The sequence below is a fragment of the Rhynchophorus ferrugineus genome, unplaced genomic scaffold (genome assembly GCF_030347505.1).
Source record: "Rhynchophorus ferrugineus isolate W39M unplaced genomic scaffold, kcgeb_rfMv2 rfM8, whole genome shotgun sequence".
NCBI classification, from domain to species: domain Eukaryota; kingdom Metazoa; phylum Arthropoda; class Insecta; order Coleoptera; family Curculionidae; genus Rhynchophorus; species Rhynchophorus ferrugineus.
Genome location: NW_027472587.1, coordinates 29370832 through 29393983, shown reverse-complemented (window position 1 = coordinate 29393983; position 23152 = coordinate 29370832). Strand labels below are relative to the sequence as shown.

The 23152-nt window shown below is 32.3% G+C and overlaps 2 protein-coding genes across 14 annotated transcripts in view; one reads left to right on the top strand and one right to left on the bottom strand.

The window, feature by feature from the left end:
• Nucleotides 1–23152, top strand: part of Hnf4 (Hepatocyte nuclear factor 4) — a 149386-nt gene that overhangs the window by 7351 nt on the left and 118883 nt on the right. The window contains exon 1 of one of the 13 annotated variants that reach the window (XM_076411252.1): nucleotides 4784–5088. The exons of 6 other annotated variants lie outside the window; for them this stretch is intronic. In XM_076411252.1, the coding sequence (XP_076267367.1) occupies nucleotides 4956–5088 (133 nt within the window). In that variant the 5' untranslated portion in view covers nucleotides 4784–4955. Of the gene's footprint in view, nucleotides 1–4783; nucleotides 5089–5401; nucleotides 5617–23152 lie in introns of those variants that run through there. 6 more of the 13 variants (XM_076411251.1, XR_013006780.1, XM_076411268.1 and 3 more) reach the window with 6 other exon arrangements.
• Nucleotides 1–23152, bottom strand: part of LOC143200692 (1-acylglycerol-3-phosphate O-acyltransferase ABHD5) — a 79185-nt gene that overhangs the window by 12255 nt on the left and 43778 nt on the right. The gene's annotated exons all lie outside the window — the stretch shown is intronic.

The window sequence follows — 23152 nt, the reverse complement described above, 5'->3', positions numbered from 1 at the left end:
TTGGTAAAATAATTTTATGTGGGGGTACCAATGTTTCTTGGAGATGGTTGTTTTAATTTTTTTTTCAAATTTTCGTGATTTGTTCGATCTCTGCCATCCAATAGACACAAAAAGCAAGGGATTGGGTAAACCCACTTATTGTCCTAGCAACATGCACACAATTTGAATTCATCGCACACCTGCCAACCAAGATCTTCATACCTTGTAGTTCTTGTAAATTTTTTTGAAGGACGGAAGGTCACGGAAGTGTACGGAATGACCTGTAGGAATAGAACCGGCATAAAACCGCTGTTCTGTCTGTCTGTCCTTAAAAATCATCTTAAATGCACCCATCAAACCTTTAACATTTCTGGAATAAACCAATTCGTCCTCTTCGACTGAACCAGGAGAAAGACACTCCTAGTATAATAAGTTTCGGCTTTTGAGCCTTGAACCAAGTAACTCGCATTGGGAAACAATTTTGAACTTTTATCATTATCCAATTCAGAACTTGACACGTCATTGGGTTCAGGTACACACCACCATCGTTTTCAGCATACCAATGGACATCGGTTGAAAATAATCAATCGGCTTTTCAAAATACAGAGATATACTCTGTATTCTTGCAGACAACTTGATATTTACTCTATTTTTGCTAAATAACTCCACTTTTTGAAAAGTGAAGCTTGTTAAAAAGTGTAACCTATTGTGTTAGGAGGCTGAGTTCATATAACAGTTCGATTAAAAATTCCCCTGCCTACCATAGTAAAACACATTTTTTTGGCAATTTTTTTTTATTCAACATAATTCCTTTCAAGAGTGATACACTGATTATAGCGATCCTCCAACTTTTCGATGCCATTTTTGTAGTACGATTTGTCCTTTGCTTCAAAATAGGCCTCAGTTTCTGCGATCACCTCTTCATTCGACGAAAATTTCTTCCTAGCGAGCATTCTTTTCAGATCTGAGAACGGGAAATAGTCAGATCTGGAGAATACGGATGAGGAAGCAATTCGAAGCCCAGTTCATGGATTTTTGACACGGTGCATTGTCTTGGTGAAGCAACACATTCTTTTTCTTCAAATGCGGCCGTTTTTCGGCGATTTCGTCGTTCAAACGATCCAATAACGCTATGTAATAATCGCTGTTGATGGTCTTTCCTTTTTCGAGGTACTCAATGAAAATTATTCCATGCGCATCCCAAAATATAGACGCCATAACCTTGCCAGCCGACTGTTGCGGTTTCCCACGCTTTGGAGCGGGTTCATCGTGTGCAGTCCACTGGGATGACTGTCGATTGAACTTCGGAGTGAAGTGATGGAACCATGTTTCATCCGTTGTCACATATTGACGCAGAAACCCGGGTTTATTACGCTTTATCATCTTCAAACACTGCTCCGAATCATTAACTCATCGTTGTTTTTGGTCAAACGTGAGCTCGCGCGGCAACCACTTTACACAATGCTTTCTCATACCCAAATATTCGTGAATGATATGATGTACACGTTCAGTTGATGTCTTTAGAATGTCTGCTATTTCATTCAATTTCAATTTACGGTCATTCAAAAACATTTTGTGTATTTTTTAAATGTTTTCGTCGGTAACAACTTCTTTTGGGCGTCCAGTGCTTTCACCGTCTGCGGTGCTCATTTCACCACGTCTAAACTTAGCGTACCAATCCTTGATGGTTGTTTTTTCTGGGGCAGGGTCCGGAAACTCGCCATCAAGCCAAGTTTTTGTATTTTTCGCTTCAAAAAGCAATATCAACACGCGAAATTCTTTTTTATCCATTTTTTTCACAATAACGAAAGTTGCTTCACTCAAAATGCTATAATTAACAAAATAGTGATCCGACAGCTGTTAAATTTATACACGCATGTTTTGAGGGTTAGGGCTCACTAAAACACATATGGATTTAATTCTAGTAGCGCCATCTATGTGTCAGGCCGGGGACTTTTCAATTGACCTGTTATAGCTAAATAGTAACAGTAAATTACAAGCATGGACGACCTCTGTCAGTTGAGACTACAGGAAAACAAGCAATATATAGTATATGGTTGGGCAGTTGTGTAATATTTTAATTTAGTTTGGCCATTTATGACGTTTTAATGGTTAAAGGCACTTATTTTGTAAAGCATTACATTTAATTAGCGATTTACATTATAATTTAGTATTAATATTTTACCATAATTAATGAAGTTGAAAGTTGGAGAACTTAACCTAAATTATCAATGATTGCCTATTGATCAAACTTGTATCAATAGATACCTATGGATATTATGTCGTTTAAATTTACTAATATGTGTACATTTTCTTCACCAAATAACTATATAATATAGACAAAAGTGCTTAATTGAGATGGTAAGAATATTGATTGAAATAAAAGAAAATTACATTTAAATATGGTATATTTCAATATCGATGTAACAGCATCGATATGGTTAATTGTGTATATTCTAGTATTATTGACGTATTTGCTTTACATTTAATTGACATTCGAAATGTACCTTGTCTGTAAATGTCTGGATCCTTCTCTTTTAACTCATGTTTCATCATGTTTTTTAATAACTCTGTGGACAATGATACTTAGTTGATATATACAAATTTAACATACTCTGTCTCACGGACTACATACTCACAGAAACTGACTTTAATATATAATCATGAACTCAATTTATCGTTTTAGCTTTGCTGTATTTTTATTCAAAAATATATAACAAATTAAAAAAGAAATTTAAATATAACCGTAGAATTAACAAATAATAAACCTTGAACAATATACTACGTTTTGTTGGTTGCCGGTAGTCTTTATTGGTTATTTGGGGTATGATAATTTGTCAACTATGACAGTCATCATTGTGATAGTTAACGCTTCCTTATCTCTTTCCTTTAATCAAATATCGGTACATTCAATTAATACGAATCTATTGAATATGATTTTCAAAATACGGAGATATAAATTTCCTCCCTTGAGATAGAACACGTATTTTAACTAAACAACTTGACATTTATCCAATTTTTGTCAGATAACCCCACTTTAAAACCGGTTTAAAAGCACAGCCTACTGCGTTAGTAGGCCAAGTCCATACATATCTAACATAAAGTGTAATAGTAAGCTATAAGCAATCAAATATAGACGACATCTATCGGTCGTTTGGGGCATGATAATTTGTCAACTATGACAGTCATCATTGTGATAGTTAACGCTTCCTTATCTCTTTCTTTTAATCAAATATCAGTATATTCAATTAATACGAATCTATTGAATATGATTTTCAAAATACGGAGATATAAATTTCCTCCCTTCAGATAGAACACGTATTTTAATTAAACAACTTGAAATTTACCCAATTTTTGTCAGATAACCCCATTTTAAAACCGGTTTAAAAGCACAGCCTACTGCGTTAGTAGGCCAAGTCCAAACATATCTAACATAAAGTGTAATAGTAAGCTATAAGTAATCAAATACAGACGACATCTATCGGTCGTTTGGGGCATGATAATCTGTTAACTTTGATAGACGTCACTGTCACAGTTAACGCTTCCTTATCTTTTTTCTTTTATCAGTTATCAACACATTCATTTTATACGAACCCTTGTTTCAACATACATACAGAGATTCTGGTAGAAAACGCATTTTAACTAAACAACTTGATATTTACCCGAATTTTATCAGATAACTCCATAATTTCTTTAGAGTCGGTTGGAAATCATAGCCTACTGCGTTAGGTAGGCCAAGTTAAAGTCCATGGAATATAATTTTTTTTAAATCATAACTTTATTATCATATTACAATAGAACTGAAGCTAAAATGTCCTTTTTAAAATATTTAAAGTGTTAAAAGTTGCTTTTTATGTATGTTAATATATGTTTTATTTATATATAAATAAATATTTATTTTTATATTATATATCGAGGTATTATGGATATTACATGGAATGACGTTCAATTTACTCATATATTATTTGGTTAATTGGGATAACATATGATAGGTGGCGTATTTTTCGAATAATCAATTCTTTTTTTTTATTTAATAGGTGGGTTCCACGATTAATATTAGTTTGCATTAAATGTTTGTTCTCTAATTATATCTAACTATGTAAAGGCCATAATTTTATAGAACATTGTTGTAAACTTATTTTCTCGCTAAAATGTCATATGTTAAAACATGCGTTTTTTTCCTCCTGTAGACTGAATGAATTTTTGAGGTTATATTTTCTGTAAATTAATATTTATTGTTTTCGTTAGATTTCTTAATGTCATAGAAATTAGTTACAAGGCGATCTTAGTTGCTTCCTATATATAAATGTTGTTTTTTTTTGTAATTAAATTGCTTTATCAACATTTGTTTTGAGATAAGAGCGATCCATCCTAAATATATCACATTAAGTAACGTTTGTTTCTGTTTTCTGTGGTGTGGTGTTTTTTTTTGAGTTGATTGATAAGTTATTTTTTTACGTTTTTTGTTTCAAGCTTTTTGTGTCCAATATTATGATTGTTAAAAGATGTTTTTGAATTAAGTTATACCGATTTTTTTTTGGTCGTGTGTATGAACGTATTTAATATAATATTTGTAAATATTTTTTGATAAGGATTTGTATCTCTGCCATATCGTTTCATATATACATAGTATGAATCTAATCTGTTATAAATGGTTTTTGTGTCAATCTACTACATTCATATACAACCTGCTTCGTAAACAGGCGTCCTTTTTTGTTAAGAAGAATACAATTTTAGAATTGCCGTCGTTATCAGTTGTGATGATAAACATTATATAAATAATAATCCCCACCATATTAGTGTTAATTGGCGGTTCTTTTGTCGAAATCTGTGCCTCAGTGTGTACGGTACCATATTAATAGTTGGTACTTTTTTATCAGTAATCGATTAACGAACTAGGCTGGAGACGGTACTTATCACGAGTGTATGTGTATGTATGTACTTCTCAGCTGTTTATTTTCGGAGTAGTACTCGCCATGCCTTCGTCATATTATTCGTTGAGTCCGGGTGAAATGAGTACCATATCGGACGGTGAATTCGACAGCTCCGACTATCTCTTGAGCAGTACCATCCGCTTGGACGATGCCTACTTCGGGTTCAACCTGTTGGGTAAGTTTGTCGCGTGTCCTCTCGAGTTATTTTTAGAAACCGATCGAATATTCACCATTTGTTTTGTATTTTTCACAATAACACCATAAAATTGATAAACAAAGCGTTTCTGATATCGGCGTACGGATTTTTTTGTTTCGAACGGAGATTTTTTGCCACGGTAGCTCCGAAGAAGGTCTCGTGTCTCACTTATCATGCTGGCTGTTGTTGGTTCAAGAGAGCCAGCCTCAAAGTTGCGACTGTTAGGATTTGGTCGAGAGAGGGCGTGGATGTTGGTGGTCTTATCTCGTGTTAGAAAGTTTCTTTGATGTCTTAACTTTGTTTCGCAACAATTCAGAGTTGGTCTGCAGATTGGTTCTCAGTCTTTTGCGTGAGTTCTCTCGAGAAAGATCTTCGAGATGTCCTCGTACTATTCGTCGAGTCCTGGTGATCTGAGTACCACCTCCGATGGGGAGTTTAACGATCTGGACTATCTGTTGGATGGGCCCATGACCATGAACGATGAGTACTTCATCTTCGGCCTTTTAGGTGAGTTTGTACCTTTTATACGGTTCTTCGGGGTAGTACTGGATATTTAACAGAAATTAATGAATCTATTAATTTTTTTAATGATGGGAAGATTTTTTAATGTTTTCTAGAGATATGAATCTTATCTCAACAAATTTTAGATATATTAGTGGTGGTGTTGCTTTTGGTGGCCTGATTTATTGAGATATATTTCGCGTTATGTAACTGGAGTTAGCTGGAGCTTTACCACCTGTGTATTTTCAGTTTTGAGTTGCTGGTTTTGTGATCTTATTATTTCCACATCAGTGTCGATGGGTGCTTGATGCTGTTTTATGAAATAGTTTCAGGGTTGGTGGTATCCTTCCTTATCAGAATAATGCGTAGATATTTTTATTGTGCTTTAAGATACTTTGGCCCGGGTTGGTTAGATATATTTTTATGATTTTTAAATTCTCCCTCAGTGATCTATGACATGTACTTCGCTTTATTAGCGTTTATTATATTGATAAGGATTTTGTGACATCTTGCTGTACTATTGATGTAACTTTGGAAAATAATCACTTTAGAGGGTGGGCTGATCACCAGATGGTCTAATGATCATCATCATGATGGGTTTTTAGTATTCTTGATAACGTTGGTTATAAAATAATGTAATTAATAATTAATTTAAATCAGATCTAATTGAAATCAAAATGGCTGATGGGTATTGGGAAATATTTAATATATTTTTTTAGAAACTTATCTGATATATTTATTGATTTTGGTCTAGTGTTGGTCCCGGCGTATTATACAATTTATTCTTTGGTGTTGCGTCATCGAATTTTCTAGCTTCACCACCTATGTAGTGATTTTATTTATTACGTAAATATTCTGGTGGACGTATATGGGTTGTTTTACTTTAACACAGTTGTTAATGTGTGATAGCGAATTAATTTAAAATTAAAAAGAGGCACGGTTTTGTTGTACGTTATGAGGTTTTAAGGAGTTCTAGAAAATCCGCTCTGTCTCCATTTTGTGTTTTTATTTTCGATTATCGCCAAGCTATTTTTAGTTCTATGTCTTGTGTATCTCGTTGATTTATAAAATGGCCGCTAGAAACACGTAAAATTAAAAAAAAAGAAAGAACATGTGAACGTAATTTTGAATGTTTGAGATACAAATCTTATCTTACACATTTTTAATTGTGGAGGTGTGGTTTCTAGTAACCCGATTTGCTTGGAGGATATTTTGAGGTATCATCTTCAATTTGACGTTATGTAATCGTATCTGGTTCAAGCATTAATATCTGAATTATAATTGTGGTTGTCGTGTTTTTTGCTCTTGCGGAAATAGGTTGGGGTTGTAGAATTTATTTATACAATGTAATAATATTACCTGATGGTTGTCATGAAATGATAATGATTAGATTCGTTTGTAACAGTGATATATAAATTTGTGTTATATTAGCGGTAATAGTTATGTATTAGTGATATCAAAATGGCCGCTAGAGTCTGATTAATGCGTATATTTGTAAAATATGAGTGCTATTTAATGTTTTATAGAGATATGAACCCTATCTAACACATTTTAGATTTATAGTATTTAGTATTGGAACTGCTTTCAGTAGGCATGTTATGTAACCATTTCGGTTTTACCAGTTCTGTGAATTTAACAGTGATTGGATTTATTACTTTTGTGAAATTAGTCTCATTTCTTAGTGTAAATGGGTTATATCATTTTTATGTACTATTATGGAAATATTTGATAATTTTGATTTGAATGATGTTTTTCATATCTTGTGTCTTTGATATATATTTTGTGTGTTTTCTAAGGAACCACTTGGTATTCTATAAGCTCCATTTCCTTTTATAAGAATTTTTATATCGATATTTATTTTACGACATGTTTGTTGTAAAATTTAACATGTCCTGGTGAAGATTCCCTTCGGATGTTGGGTTTAGTATCTTTCGGATGACTTTCGATACAGTAAAAATATGAAGGAATTAAATTAAATTAATTTAAAGAAATAATTTAGTAGTTAATTTGAATAATATCGTAGTGAAATCAAAGTAGATGGTGATATATTTTAGATATTTGGAGGTGAATTTGGTCTAGTAATGAATATGTTGTAATCTTTTCTTTCATGTTACGTAACTTTATTTGAGCTTTATCATCGCATATAATTATTATTTTTGAATAGTAAGGGTTGGGGCTGTAACAGAATTTGATAGGTTCAGTAGTATTTACGACAAATAATTATATTAGAAAGTTGTGGTGAACAAGAGGGGAGAAATAATTCTGACTCCATTTTGTGTTTTTATTTTCGATTATCGCCAAGCTATTTTTAGTTCTATGTCTTGTGTATCTCGTTGATTTATAAAATGGCCGCTAGAAACACGTAAAATTAAAAAAAAAGAAAGAACATGTGAACGTAATTTTGAATGTTTGAGATACAAATCTTATCTTACACATTTTTAATTGTGGAGGTGTGGTTTCTAGTAACCCGATTTGTTTGGAGGATATTTTGAGGTATCATCTTCAATTTGACGTTATGTAATCGTATCTGGTTCAAGCATTAATATCTGAATTATAATTGTGGTTGTCGTGTTTTTTGCTCTTGCGGAAATAGGTTGGGGTTGTAGAATTTATTTATACAATGTAATAATATTACCTGATGGTTTTCATGAAATGATAATGATTAGATTCGTTTTTAACAGTGGTATATAAATTTGTGTGTTATATTAGCGGTAATAGTTATGTATTAGTGATATCAAAATGGCCGCTAGAGTCGGATTAATGCGTATATTTGTAAAATATTAGTGCTATTTAATGTTTTATAGAGATATGAAGCCTATCTAACACATTTTAGATTTATAGTATTTAGTATTTGAACTGCTTTCAGTAGGCTTGTTATGTAACCATTTTGGTTTTACCACTTCTGTGAATTTAACAGTGATTGGATTTATTACTTTTGTGAAATTAGTCTCATTTCTTAGTGTAAATGGTTTATATCATTTTTATGTACTATTATGGAAATATTTGATAGTTTTGAATTGAATGATGTTTTTCATATCTTGTGTTTTTAATATATATTTTGTGTGTTTTCTAAGGAGCCTGCTCCATTTCCTTTTATAAGAATTGTTATATGGATATTTATTTTACGACATGTTTGTTGTAAAATTTAACAGGTCCTGGTGAAGATTCTCTTCGGATGTTGGGTTTAGTATCTTTCGGATGACTTTCGATACTGTAAAAATATGAAGGAATATTATTTATTATTTACAAATTAAATTAATTTAAAAAAATTATTTAATAGTTAATTTGAATAATATCGTAGTGAAATCAAAGTAGATGGTGATATATTTTAGATATTTGGAGGTGAATTTGGTCTAGTAATGAATATGTTGTAATCTTTTCTTTCATATTACGTAACTTTATTTGAGCTTTATCATCGCATATAATTATTATTTTTGAATAGTAAGGGTTGGGGCTGTAACAGCATTTGATAGGTGCAGTAGTATTTACTAATAAAAAATTTGACAATTTTGATTTATATTTGATAGTTTTGATTTGAATGATGTTTTTCATATCTTGTGTTTTTAATATATATTTTGTGTGTTTTCTAAAGAGCCACTTGGTTTTCTATAAGCTCCATTTCCTTTTATAAGAATTGTTATATTGATATTTATTTTACGATATGTTTGTTATATAACACAAACAAATAATTATATTAGAAAGTTGTGGTGAACCAGAGGGGAGAAAGAATTCTGACTCCATTTTGTGTTTTTATTTTTGATTACTGGTAATCTGATTTCAGTTTTATGTTTGGTGTATCTCGTTAATATTACATCGGCTGCTGTGTTGTGTGGAATATATAACATTTTAAAAATGAAGGTAATATGCACTGTTATTTTAATGATATCAATAATTATCCTACACAATTTGAACTGTAGGGGTATAATTTTTCAATACCTGTGCTACGATTGCTGTTATCATGTTTTTTGTTCTTGTTGAAATATGTTGGGATTGTAGTATTTAATTATTTAACATCATAATACTATTTGATGATTTTTTTCAAATGATAAAAAATATATTAATTTGAATGGTGATATTTGAACTTGTGTCTTAGTTTGCCATGTTGCTAGTAATAGTTATATCTTAGTGATAACAAAATGGCGGCTGGAGGCTAGTTATACGTATATTTGTAAAATACAAGTGCTATTTAATGCTTCATAAGAGATACGGAGCTTATCTAACACATTTTAGATTTATAATATTTAGCGTTGAGTTTGCTTTCAGTATACTGATTTTCTCTAAAGATACTAACATGTTATATAATCATTTTTGTTTTATGTAACTAGATTTAACTAGAGTTTTACTACTTGTGAGTATTTAACAGTGATTGGTTTCAATGTGGTGGTTTTGTCACTTTTGTGAAATTGTCTTATTTTTTAGTGTCAATGGGTTGTATGATTTCTATGTACTGTTAAGGAAATATTTAGTAGTTTTGATTATGATTATGTTTTCATATCTTGTGTGCTTTTAAGGTATATTTTGTGTGTTTTCTAAAGGACCTCTTGAGCCTTTTTATCCGAATCGTTACATCGATTGTTAGTTTTACGATGTTTGTTTTAAAATTTAACAAGTTTTTGTGAAGTCCCTCTTCGAATGTTGAGTTAAATGTCTATCGAATGATTTGTTGTTAAAGTATAATATTTCTTCTTTAGTTAAAAGAAGGAATCTGTGATAAGTACAATAATGAAATGTTACTAGTTTCTAGGGACTTTCGAGTTATGTAGTTGTTAGATAGATTGTTGTCTTCAACTATTTAGATAAATTTAGATGTATTAAATCAATAAAGCTGTTTGTTCAAGTAATCTCGGAATATCAATTAATAACCTAAGATCTCAATATTCGTACTCTGGATACTGTTAAATATGAAGTAAAATTATTTACAACAATACAATTATACAATAAATTTACAATTTATTAATAGCTAATTTAAAAAATATCGTAGTGAAATTAAAATGGCTGGTTAATATTGAAAAATTTAAATTGATTTAAATAAATCTCACATTAATTTTTAAGGTTTTTTAATTATATGAATCTTACTCGTTATATTATTAGATATTTTTACAGGTTTAAGATTGCAGGGGTGTGAATTTTAGTAACCCCATTTGTTTTGAGTATATTGAGGTATCATATTTATTTTGATGTTAGGTAATCGCATTTAATTAAATCTTCAATGTCTGTATTATGATCGGTTTTTTGTTCTTCTGTAAAAATGTTGGTATTGTAGTATTTATTTATCACTACTCATTTGAGCAGTGGTATATGAGTTTGTGTCTTATTTTACCGTATGAACAGTAAGAGTTATATCTTAGTGATAACAAAATGGCGGCTGAAGGCTAGTTATACGTATATTTCAAAAAATACAAGTGCTATTTAATGCTTCATAAGACATATGGAGCTTATCTAACACATTTTAGATTTATAATATTTAGCGTAGAAGTTGTTTTCAGTATACTGATTTTCTCTGAAGATACTAACATGTTATGTAATCGTTTTTGTTTTATGTAACTAGATTTAACTAGAGTCTTACTACTTGTGCTTATTATCACTTTTGTAAAATTAGTTTTATTTTTTAATGTCAATGTTTTTGAATTATTTGATTAGAATGATGTTTTTCATATCTTTTTTCTGCCTTTTGAGATATATTTCGTGTGTTTTCTAAATGGCCGCTTGGTTTTCTGTAAGCTTATTTCCTTTTATACGGATTGTTATATTGATGGTAATTTTACATGTTTGTATAATTGCGTGAAAAATTTAAAATTAACGCAATACAGTGTGTTGTTTTAATAATATGATTGGTATCCTTCATATTTTATATTGTAGGGTTGTAGTTATTAGTAACCAGGACTCAGCGATTCTATTGATTCGCGAACTTGAGTTAAAACACGACTGGATACTGTCGTATGGGAGCAAAAGTTATGACTGCAGCGATGAATGAGGTCGTTTCAGCCTGGAAAAAGGGGGAGGTAAGCGCTGACGCGGTGTTAAGCTCCCAACCTGGCGACCAGCTCGCGAATAAGCGCGTTTTCAGAAGAACTTGAGCTCAGTTGTTGTTTGTGGAGTGATTGAGATATGAAGTGCTTGATTTCTGGAGTGTCAGTTTCCCTATGAATTTGATTATTTCTGTCAAACCATGGAGCGTTTAAGATTCTCCTGAGGAGCTTATTTTGGAAAACTTGAAGCCGTTTAACCTAGTTGGGTGTAACAAACTTGAAGTAGACATTAGATCCATAGAGGAGTACGGACCGAATTAACGTCTTGTAAAATAAGCATTTGATGGAGATGGGAAGTCTGCTAGAAGGGCAGATCAGAGGAGATAGCAGCTTTGCTATCCCCGAATCTTTCTGGATTGCTTCCTGGATTTGGGAATGCCAACCGAACCGTCGGTCGAAATGGAGACCTAGGTACGTGACGTTATCCAGCCATGGAATTATTGCGTTGTCGATCTTATGTTGCGAAACGCTTCTTATGGAAAATGATTTGCAACCTCCAGAATTTGAACCACTTGGCCGCATGATCGAGCTGCTTCTGTAAAGGTTCATAAATTGTAACTTCGAACCAAATAACTTCAAAAGATATTTTTTAAGAGTAACGTGTATTTTAATTATATTTTAAGATATTTTGAGCCGGTTGGATATATTTATGTGGTTTTTCAGTGGCGATTTTTTTATAAGCTAAGTATAGTTTTATGACAGCTACAGTTTTGCCGATTGATTATTTATTTCATTTATGGTTTGTGTATATTCTGTTTTGTTTTATTGTTGTGGTTTTATTTGTTACATTTTGTCATTGTTGTGGAAGTACAGAAAAAGGTTTTTATCTAACATACTGATACCAGATACCACCAGGTTTCATACAATGATAATTAATTTATTATTTCTGAATGATTCCATGTCCATACGTATTATGTTCCGTATAGTTTAATGTTTTGTACTCTATATCTCTATACCCTTGATAGTGGATTTCGAAATGATTTGTTCATGTGCTGTTAGAACGTGGCTTTGGCCGAACTTTTCGTCTTTGTGGTGTCAACCACTAATTCAATTCAAACAGGTGATTAAAAGTAATAAAAATTGATCTATAAGAAAGTTATATTAGTATAGTATATTAGGATCACACACATTTAGGCAAGCATTGATGGAGATAATGGCTGCGAAATTTTAATGTCTATTGTAATGCTCTGTTAATGGTGTAAAGGTTGCTTTAAAAGAAGTTTATAAAAATTGCTTGAATAAGTTTCGATCGGCAATAAATCTGGAATTATGATTTCACCCAAAAAGTAGCAAAAAATAATCGATGGAAACAACATATATATATATATATATATATATCATTGAGTAGCGTTTGCAATTTATATGAACAATTTTTCTGTTAAAACTACGAAAAAAAAACGAAATTACATTTTCTTCAACCTGTTATTTTACAGTGATGTAAATCTTATCTAAAATACTTCAAGTACAGTGGTGGTATTGTTTTTATTGACCTGATTTATTTGGAAAATATCGAGATTGTATACATATTACGCCTTGACATTGCTTAAAAGTGTTTGATTTTAAATGTCATCAATGAAAATATATTTTTCTCTAAAGTTAGCAGTGTTATATTTGCATCTGAATAATAAGCAGTTATTTTTATGAGATATTAATAAGTTTAAAGAGCAAAACGAGCTTACTGCGTTTAGTTTTTTGTAATTTTTGTTGATACTAGGTACTATGCTGTTATAATATTTTTCTAGCGAAGATTAGGACGACCAAATTTTCTATTTTTAATTTTTATTTGTCCTATATATTTATTATGTGTCTAGTAACAGATCAATTGAAAACTCCTCGGCGTACCATAGTAAAACACATTTTTTGGGCAAAATTAGTTTTTTTTTATTCGAAAACAATTCGAAGCCCGATTCACGGATTTTTCCACCCTTTTCACTGACTTGTGACACGGTGCATTGTCTTAATGAAGCAGCACATTCTTTTTCTTCAAATACGGCCGTTTTTGGCGATTTCGTCCTTCAAACGGTCCAATAACGCTATGTAAAAGTCGCTGTTGATGATCGTTCCTTTTTTAAGGTAGTCAGCGAAAATTATTCCATGCGCATCCCAAAATACAGACGCCATAACCTTGCCAGCCGACTGTTGCGTTTTCCCACGCTTTGGAGCGGGTTCATCGTGTGCAGTCCACTCGGATGACTGTCGATTGGATTTCGGAGTGAAATTATGGAGCCATGTTTCATCCATTGCCACATATCGACGCAAAAACTCGGTTTTATTAGGCTTGATCATCTTCAAACACTGCTCCGAATCATCAACTTGTCATTGTTTTTGGTCAAAAGTGAGCTTGCGCGGCACCTACTTTCCACAGAGCTTTCTCACACCCAAACATTCGTGAATGATATGATGTACACGTTCAGTTGATATCTTTAGAGTTTCTCCTATTTCATTCAATTTCAATTTACAGTCATTCAAAATCATTTTGTGGATTTTTTAAAATGTTTTCGTTGGTAACAACCACTTTTGGGCGCCCACTGCGTTCACCGTATTCGGTGCTCATTTCACCACGTCTAAACTTAGCATACCAATCCTTGATAGTTGATTTTCCTGGGACAGTGTCCGGAAACTCGGCATCAAGCCAAGTTTTACTTCAACTGTATTTTTTCCCTTCAAAAAGCAATATTTTATCAACACGCGAAATTCCTTTTTATTCATTTTTTTACAATAACAAAAGTTGCAAATTTATACACGCATCTTTTGAGGGTTAGGGCTAACTAAAAAACATGTTGATTTAATTCTACTAGCGCCATCTATGTGTCAGGCTGGGGACTTTTCAATTGTCCTGTTATATTACATCTTAAGTACATCTCGAATTACAGTGTCTTTATAAATGTCATATGACCAGGAATGATGTACTGGAGCAGAATTTAATAATGTTCTGTGAAGATATATGAAGGAATTACGTAAGCTTATTGCTTGTTTAATTTCGTTTAACTATTTCGATCTTGGCTTTCTTTTTTTCTTTTTCTTTCTAACATCTACCCCGTGGTAGGGTAGGCTATTTATGTTTTTGGTCTTAACAACATTAAATATTATTAAACGTCATTTAACGTTTTCATTGAAAAGTGCATTGATTTCTATGGAGATTAGTTTGAAAAACAATAGATTCAATTTCGATCATAAATATTTGTTTTTTTTTATTAATAGGTGAAAATATAATTTTTTTTATTAATCTGCTAGAACGTCAACAATCTGCCCGTGGGCAATTAGTATCATTATATGGTTTCAGTTATATCATATAACTATCCTGACATGAACTAGATCACTTCAGTAAGTGATCTACTGTACAACTTATAATCTAGATCATATTCTAGATATTATTCTGACTTATTTTAAAGTCTATTCTAACTTATTCTAAAAACTATTCTAGCTTATTCTAGAGATTATTAAATCTCACTCTATGTGTCTATTAATCAGTTCATATGGCAGTTTGCGTTTGAGCCTACGCACTTCACTATCATCGTGCACATTTAACTGTTTGGCGAGTGCATTGGGATGCACTAATAGTCTTTCAGAGTACTTCGCACTAACGCTCCGAATCATACTCGTTATGGGTTCTATGGGGATGTCACGCTGTATCAGTTTGTTGGACACGTAATATGGGGCATCGACTATGACTTGCAACGTTTTATTCTAGAACTTCTGGAGGATATCTATGTTAGATTTGCTAGTAGTACCCCACAGTTCAATACCATAGGTCTAAATGGGCTTAAGTATTGACTTATACAGTAAAACCTTATTATTTAATAATAATTTAGATTTACGCCCTATCAGTCAATACATTTGGTTTAGTTTAAGCCAAAGTTGCTTGCGTTTTGTAACTATATATTTTTTCATGTCAAACATCGATCGAAATGCTTTCCCCGATATTTAACGTTGTCAGCTTGCGGAAGTTCATGATCATTCAATTTTACTGAGGGACATGATGAAGATGAAGTTGGAGGTTTCTTGTGGCTGATTTTGGATCCTCGTAAAGATATAAATAGCAACCATTTGCTAGTTTCTTAACACATGTCTTAAATGATTTATTATCGGCTGTTTTATATTTCTTCCTATATCTAGTTCTATTGCTTCTTTTAGTTGGTAGTTTTTTATTTTTATTAATTTTCTGCTTTCTTTATTGGTTCTAGTGTCATTCTAAATTTATTTATTTATCTAAATATTTTAGTTTCTTTTATTATTCAGGTGTTTTTCTACTTGTTTTTATATTATGTTTGAGGTATTCTCATTTTCTCTTTTTTGAGAGAGCTTTACTTTTTAACAATTTTTTGGTTACGTAGAATTCTGATACCGTATTTAAACTTGTCAAATTCTTGGTTTTCTATGTTTTGCGGTTGTGTTTCAAGCTCTCAATATTTGCTTTTTCTCTTTTCTTCTTCTCAGTTCTGTTATTAATTATTCTTGTTTTTTTTTATTGTACATATCTTATGTAATTGTATCGGTTAAAAATTATTTCGTAATTAAATATTGTTTTTTTATTAAAATACTTATGCAACTAAACACTTGACTTGATAAGCGTTATGGTGGACCGACAAAGATCGACCGATGGATCCGATACTACACTCCCGAACCAACGAATCGTGTTTCTCCTTCAAGTTGCTTCACTTCCACCATCACCTGTAGATCTTTTCAGGTTTCAAAAATATGCCCCGCTCTTCAAAGAAAATATTATCTAAAGGTTAACGTAAATTTAAATACGAACCAAACATCTAACAAAACAACGACAAAGGAAACAAATATTATATAATACCTGCCAATATAATGCACATTAATAATAAATATAATTAATATGAATGCTATTCAAGTACTTATTATTCTAATAAAAAAGCCAGTGGTATCTGTTTATTTCTTAATGATTTTATTTTGATAATTTAATCTAATATATTTACAGCAGATTTACTGATAAAATTGTTTTTTTTTCTCTGTGAGACCGCGTAACAATATGTAGTTGAGAGCGGTTATTACTGAATGTAATCTTGCTATGCAAAGAAATATTCGTTCATTTTATTGTTTTGGTACTTTCTACATGTATTCGAGTTTATTATATTAGTTTTAGCGTCACTTTAATTTCGGTCTTTATATATAGATAGTGATGATTTGGGAAAACAGTGTTTTTTTTGTTTTAGTTATTCTGTAATGAGTCATTTCGACCTCTTTTGTTCAGATTCTGCTCGATTTTTCTAGAATTTAATTTCATTTTAATGTTTCCAAGTATTTTTTCACCGGTTTCTTACTCTTAGTAGTTCCACAATCTGCCCAGAGGACAAAAAGAATTTGTTATTTTTATATTATATAAACATGGCATGTAGAAAATCACTTCATTAAGTGATCTCCTTTATAAAATACTATTTTAATTTATTAGTCTTATTCTAAAGTTGCAAATCTGATATATCCATCATTCAACGGTTCCAAAATAAGGTGTTGCGTGCCATTGTTGATGCTCCGTACCATATTTCAAATAAAGTGATACAACGCGATATTCCTCTAGAACCTATAACGAGTGTAATTCAACGTGTTTGTGTGAAGTACTTCGAAAGAGTGTCAGTGCATCCTAATGTACTCGCTAATCAGCTAAATATGCGACGTGATAGTGAAGTGCGTAGACTAAAACGTTTAACACCACCTGATCTGATTACTGGACATATGTAGACTTTAGAATAAGCATTACTAATTAATTAAGATAATATTTTATACAGAAGATTACTTAATGAAGTGATATTCTACATGCCATGTATATATAATATAGACAGAAGAAATACTTATTGCCAATAGGGCAGATTGTCGACTCACGAAGAGTAATAAAAAAAATTCTAAAGTTTATATATGTCCAGTAATCAGATCGGATGGTGTTAGACGTTTTAGTCTACGCACTTCACTGTCGCAAACGACATATCTCTGCCTAAGGCAGTAGAAAAAGTACAAGTGGCAGTTTAACAAAATCTACAAATGGACGAAAGATTGGAAAATTCCACTTAATAGCTCCAAATCTGTCCGCGAGAAAATACACGCACTCGTCTTGCTTGTGAATTAATCCAAATACAAATGAAATGTAGTAATAAATTAATTTATAATTAAGATTGTACTGAGCGTATCTAATAAAGATGTTATAAAAAAAACTTCACCGTCACTTCGCATATTTAGCTGATTAGACACTCTTCCGATATACTTCACACAAACACGTTGAATTGCACTCGATATTGGTTCTAGAGGAATATCGCGTTGTATCACTTCATTTGAAACATAGTATGCAAAACTTTATTTTGGAACCGTTATATGATGTATGGTTTTGCGACATATGGTCAAGTGTTGTCACATGCTGAAGAATGGCATTGTCGTGTCTTTGCTCGTATTCTGGCCGTTTTTCGCACAGTGTTAGCGATTCCTATTGATGGTTTCATTAGGTTTTGGCAGCTCATAGTATATCACGTCAAGTTGGTCGATACGATGCAAAAAACCCTTTCCAATTTTGCCCTTGAAACCATACCGCACAAGCTTTTCGATCATTCCCATGTTCTTTAAGCGATTGGATATGGTTTCTTGTGTTACTCCCAACAATTCTGCTTATTTTTTCCGCGTCTTATATGGATCATCATTGAGTAATGCCACCAAATTCTCGTCTTCACGACTCTTCGCGACTCTTTGCCTGTTTCAACATGAAATTGGTTACAAATATACCCGATATGATTCAATACACAATAACACCAACTGTTGTAAAATTAATTTATAGGCTAATAGGTTTCCTATACCTTGGTTTAATATAATTACAGAATACTTGGATAGGTTGCAGAACATCGACGCCATTTATTGTAAATCCTTTAAGATATATTTACGATTCATACACAAATTTAATTATAAGAACATTAGTAAGTTTGTTTATATCTTAACTATAACTTAACAAGAGGAATAATAATGGGTTTCTAAAGGTGGTAATGGGTTAAATATTCTTTAGGCGCATTTAAAGAAAACCGATATTTAGTGGTTTAAATGCAAATATGTCTATTGGCTATTAAAGTACATTTTTTTCCTTATTCAAAATAATATTGGCGTTTTGTAAACTTTACTCCAGCGGTCCTGTGTCGATTAAGATTCAAATAAACTTAACTGGAGAGCAAGATATTGGTTGGTAAAGTTGAAAATCAACCACGTTTTTGACGTTTATCAACTTGATTACAGACGATAGTAAAATGATACGAGCGGGTGTGTTGATTAGCCAGAACTGCTCATGCGCATTTATTATAAACCAGCTTGACAGATTTCGTAGGCATAGAGAAAATTAACAGCAAACAATGCGAAAATAAGTGTATAAGGTATGAATTATTAGTAAAATGTTATAATGTTGTAACACTAATTTTGTGGATTGCTACTGGAATACTACGATATTTGTGTTAAATACTATGAAAACAGAACTTATTTGAATATTATAGTAAAGATAATATTCAATTAAAAGTGGCCATGTCTGTATACTTGATACCTATAACTCTCTGATTTTGCAGTATATATAATATCTAGTTAATAGAAATTATGATATAAATTGATAACATGGAATAAAACAAACAAAAAAGTAATCCAAGTGAGATACACACACATACAAACAATATAAATAGAATATTTATTTTGACCTAGTATACGATAAAAAACGTTTTATCCCGATATTTTACTTCAAATTTATTAGAATGCTGTAAAACTGTATGGATTATGAACTTATCTTTTGTGAGTTTTTTCAAATCGGCTCCGATAATTATTCCATTTGGATAGTTATTAGTATTTAGTTGTTTAATATCCAAAGTTTTTTTCATACTTTCACATAAATCAGATCATCTAATGAATCTAATAGTGTTCTGCTACTCTAGCATTCCTCTTTATGGTACTTTTTTTTGGGAGATTGTTCCAAGGACTCTATTGCAATATTTGTGTTGATTCGAGCTTTTTTTTTGTAAGTAATAGCTGCAAAAAGATAATATAACCATAAAGTAATTGTTCATACAGGAGTAGTAGCACATACTTGTACAAATAATTCAACTTCGTTATCTCTTATTTTGTAATGTACACATCCACCAACCGTATAAATTTGGTTTCGTCTGTTTCATTAATAAGTTTTCTCATTTCTTCTTTCATTTGCGCTCTAAGTTATAAATTGTTTATTTTCCTTTTATCTTGAGTGTTCATTATAACATGCCATGAACATGAGAGCCTTCGTGCTTAGACTACAATTAACATAACATTTTACTAACACCTTCTACACTTATTTTCGCATTGTTTGATGTTAATTTTCTCTGTTATATTACCTTAACAAATTTTTGTAAAAATAAAATTAACCTAATTCATAACCTAAGCATAACAACGCGTGTTTTGTATATACGTCATTTAACTTTGTGACATTAAAACGTCGCAATGTTGCCGCATCTGCTCTGAGTTTTAGTTCAGTTTAGCTTTGACATACAACAACATTCTAATCTAAATAATATAATTGAGTAAAAATGTTATCAAATATAATATATTTTAACATTATAGTACACCTAAAAACTACAGTTAATTCTACAGCCACAATAGTTTATTATTATATTAGGTTAGAGTTATAACCTCTTATCATTATTGCTTTCTAGAATTTCGCATACGTCTGACAAACGGACGGCTTTGATAGGCTCATTCGTTTACGTGTTCGAGCTAAGCAGACAGTATTGTGTCTCTTTTTAACTAGAATAAATGAGAAGGAAAATGGCAATACATTAAACATCTTTTATATATATATATATATATATATATATATATATATATATATATATATTCAAGTCTTCTTTTAACAACTATGGGTTTATCTGAATAGGGCCTAAAGTTTAAGGTGGACTCCGAACCACGGTCCTCAGCATTAAGCCTACCGACTGCGAGTGGCCAACTTTAGAAATCATCCCTTCATTAGAAGACATCCGGTCTTACCCAGCCTGGTTATGGGCGTGACTGGGATCATTTTCCTTGTCGGATTTTACATTCTTGCCTGGAACATTCACAAATTTTAAACAATCAGAAACATAAATTTACGACCATGCCCCAGCATGATTCGAACCCGCAGCTATCGCAACAGTAGGAAGACCGTCCCATTGCTCTACCAAGCCGGCTACGTTAGACATCTTGATGACGTATGTACAAAAAACGTTGAATAGACTACAGTTTGCAATGCATATGCAATAAGCATAAGCAGTTTTGACCAATCAACACTCACGCTGGGGTCATTTTACTTTCGTCTCTTGATTACCTTTTGCGTTTTACGAGATCAAGCTTCTGGCTGGCATCAGCTTTAGTTCCAGATACTGATTGCATTTTGTAGAGGTGCATTCCTGCTCCCCTGGATTCGTTGCATTGCTGCAGTAAAATAAATATAAACTTTCTTTTGGGGCATCTTGTATTATTACACAAATGAGTATTTTTCATACAGCCTCATATATGTTTATAGTATTATATTTATAATAATGAATGTAATTATATATAATATATTGCTAAGATGTTTATATACGGTTATTGCAGAATGTAATCAAAATTAATGAACTGTACGAATACAGCACATTGATATAGATAATGATGGGTTCCAAGAAGGAGCCGTGTTTATTTTGGCATTTTTGCTTTGTAAATCTCTGAGGACGTTTTTGATATATGTTAATGTCTCTTCTTGCAACTGTCGCGTACAGACATTCGGGTCTATGTTAAATTTTAATGAGGGTACGGATAAGATATGGCGGATGGGCGCTTTATAATTAGAATTGACGCTTCTGTTTCTCTCATTTCTAATCTCAAATCGGGTGTCTTTATTTCTTCAAGCAAATAATATTTTATGTGCGGTTGGGGATGTAGTCATATTCCTCGTTATTTTGTTAAATTATACGTGTTAAGTGTACGATGAGAAGAAGATTTTTATGTGTTGATGGGAAAAATTATTTCGAAAAAAGTTTTTTCCAACAGATGGCTTTAAAATCGTTTTTCTTTCACTCACTTTCTCTCTGATTTTGATGACCATGATGATAACCGATTATAATAAACAAAAAGGAAAGGAAACAATAGAGAAAATTCTGCTCTAGAACGGCTGCACGAAGAAACAATTAAAAAGTGCACAAAAACGACGCCCAAAACAATAGTTAAGAAAAGAAGGAGAAACTTCGTTGGGAAAGACTTGCGTGCCCTACACACCCGATGTTCCATCCAAGAACTACATAATTTTCAAGAAAATGGGAACATTTATTTATTGGCTATTTGATTCTATACACATTGCCCATCTTTTACACAATATATGGATGCGATCCCAAAAAAACCGTTTGTTTGAACTTCTTCAAAATTTACGAAACGCTGCTTTGCGAGTGTGAGTCCCATTGATGCGAAAAGTTGATAGTCGGACGGGGCACGGTCTGCAGAGTACGGCGGGTGCGATAATATGTCCCATTCAGATGCATTCAAGACTTCCTTGACCGGTTTTGCTTTGAGATGGCGCGATATCGTCCTGTAAAATCACTTTACCGTGTCTTCTGGCCCATTTTGGACGTTTTTCGATTAACGCATGGTTTAAATTGATCATTGATTGACTGTTTCTGATACCACTCTGATCCCATCAAATACTGAACACTGTCTTGCGACCAAATAATATGGCCTTAGAGTCGATCGGACGGCTGTATCAGGTGATAAACATGATTTTTTGAGCTTAGGGATTTCAAAATAAATCCGCTTTTTATCACTCACCATTCACCATTCAATATTCGATGCATAAATTACTTCCGATTATATATTTGAAGCAGCATTTCACAGACTGAGATTAGAGCATGTGAAAAGTAATGCGTGCCGCAAATGAATATTTTCAGCACAGCACTTGACATTTTCAAAGAGGTATAAATCTATGACGGTGCTACTTTCGCAAAATATAACATGAACAGCTTTGATGCTTGATGTCAGTAGAATAAAATGATATATGTGTCAAATCATAACATTGCTTACTTAAACCGAGCGACATATATAATAAAAACCGGTAATAACTTTCCGGTGCACCTGTTAATAGCTTCACGCATAACACGCGCAATACTTAACAGGTGAATTAAAAAGTCCCCGGTCTGACACATAGATGGCGCTACTAGAATTAAATCCATATGTTTTTTAGTTAGCCCTAACCCTCAAAAGATGCGTGCATAATATTGACGGCTGTCGGATCATTAGTTTGTGAATTATAGCATTTTGAGTGAAGCAACTTTTGTTATTGCGCAAAAATTTTATAAAAAAGAATATAGCCTGTAGATAAAATATCGCTTTTTGAAGGGAAAAAATACAGTTGAAACAAAAACTTGGTTTGATGTCGAGTTTCCGGACACTGCCCCAGGAAAATCAACCATTAAGGATTGATATGCTTAATTGAATATTGCTGTTTGAAACTTAATTGCTGATTGGAAGTGTAGACGTGGTGAAATGAGCATAGAAGACGGTGAACGCAG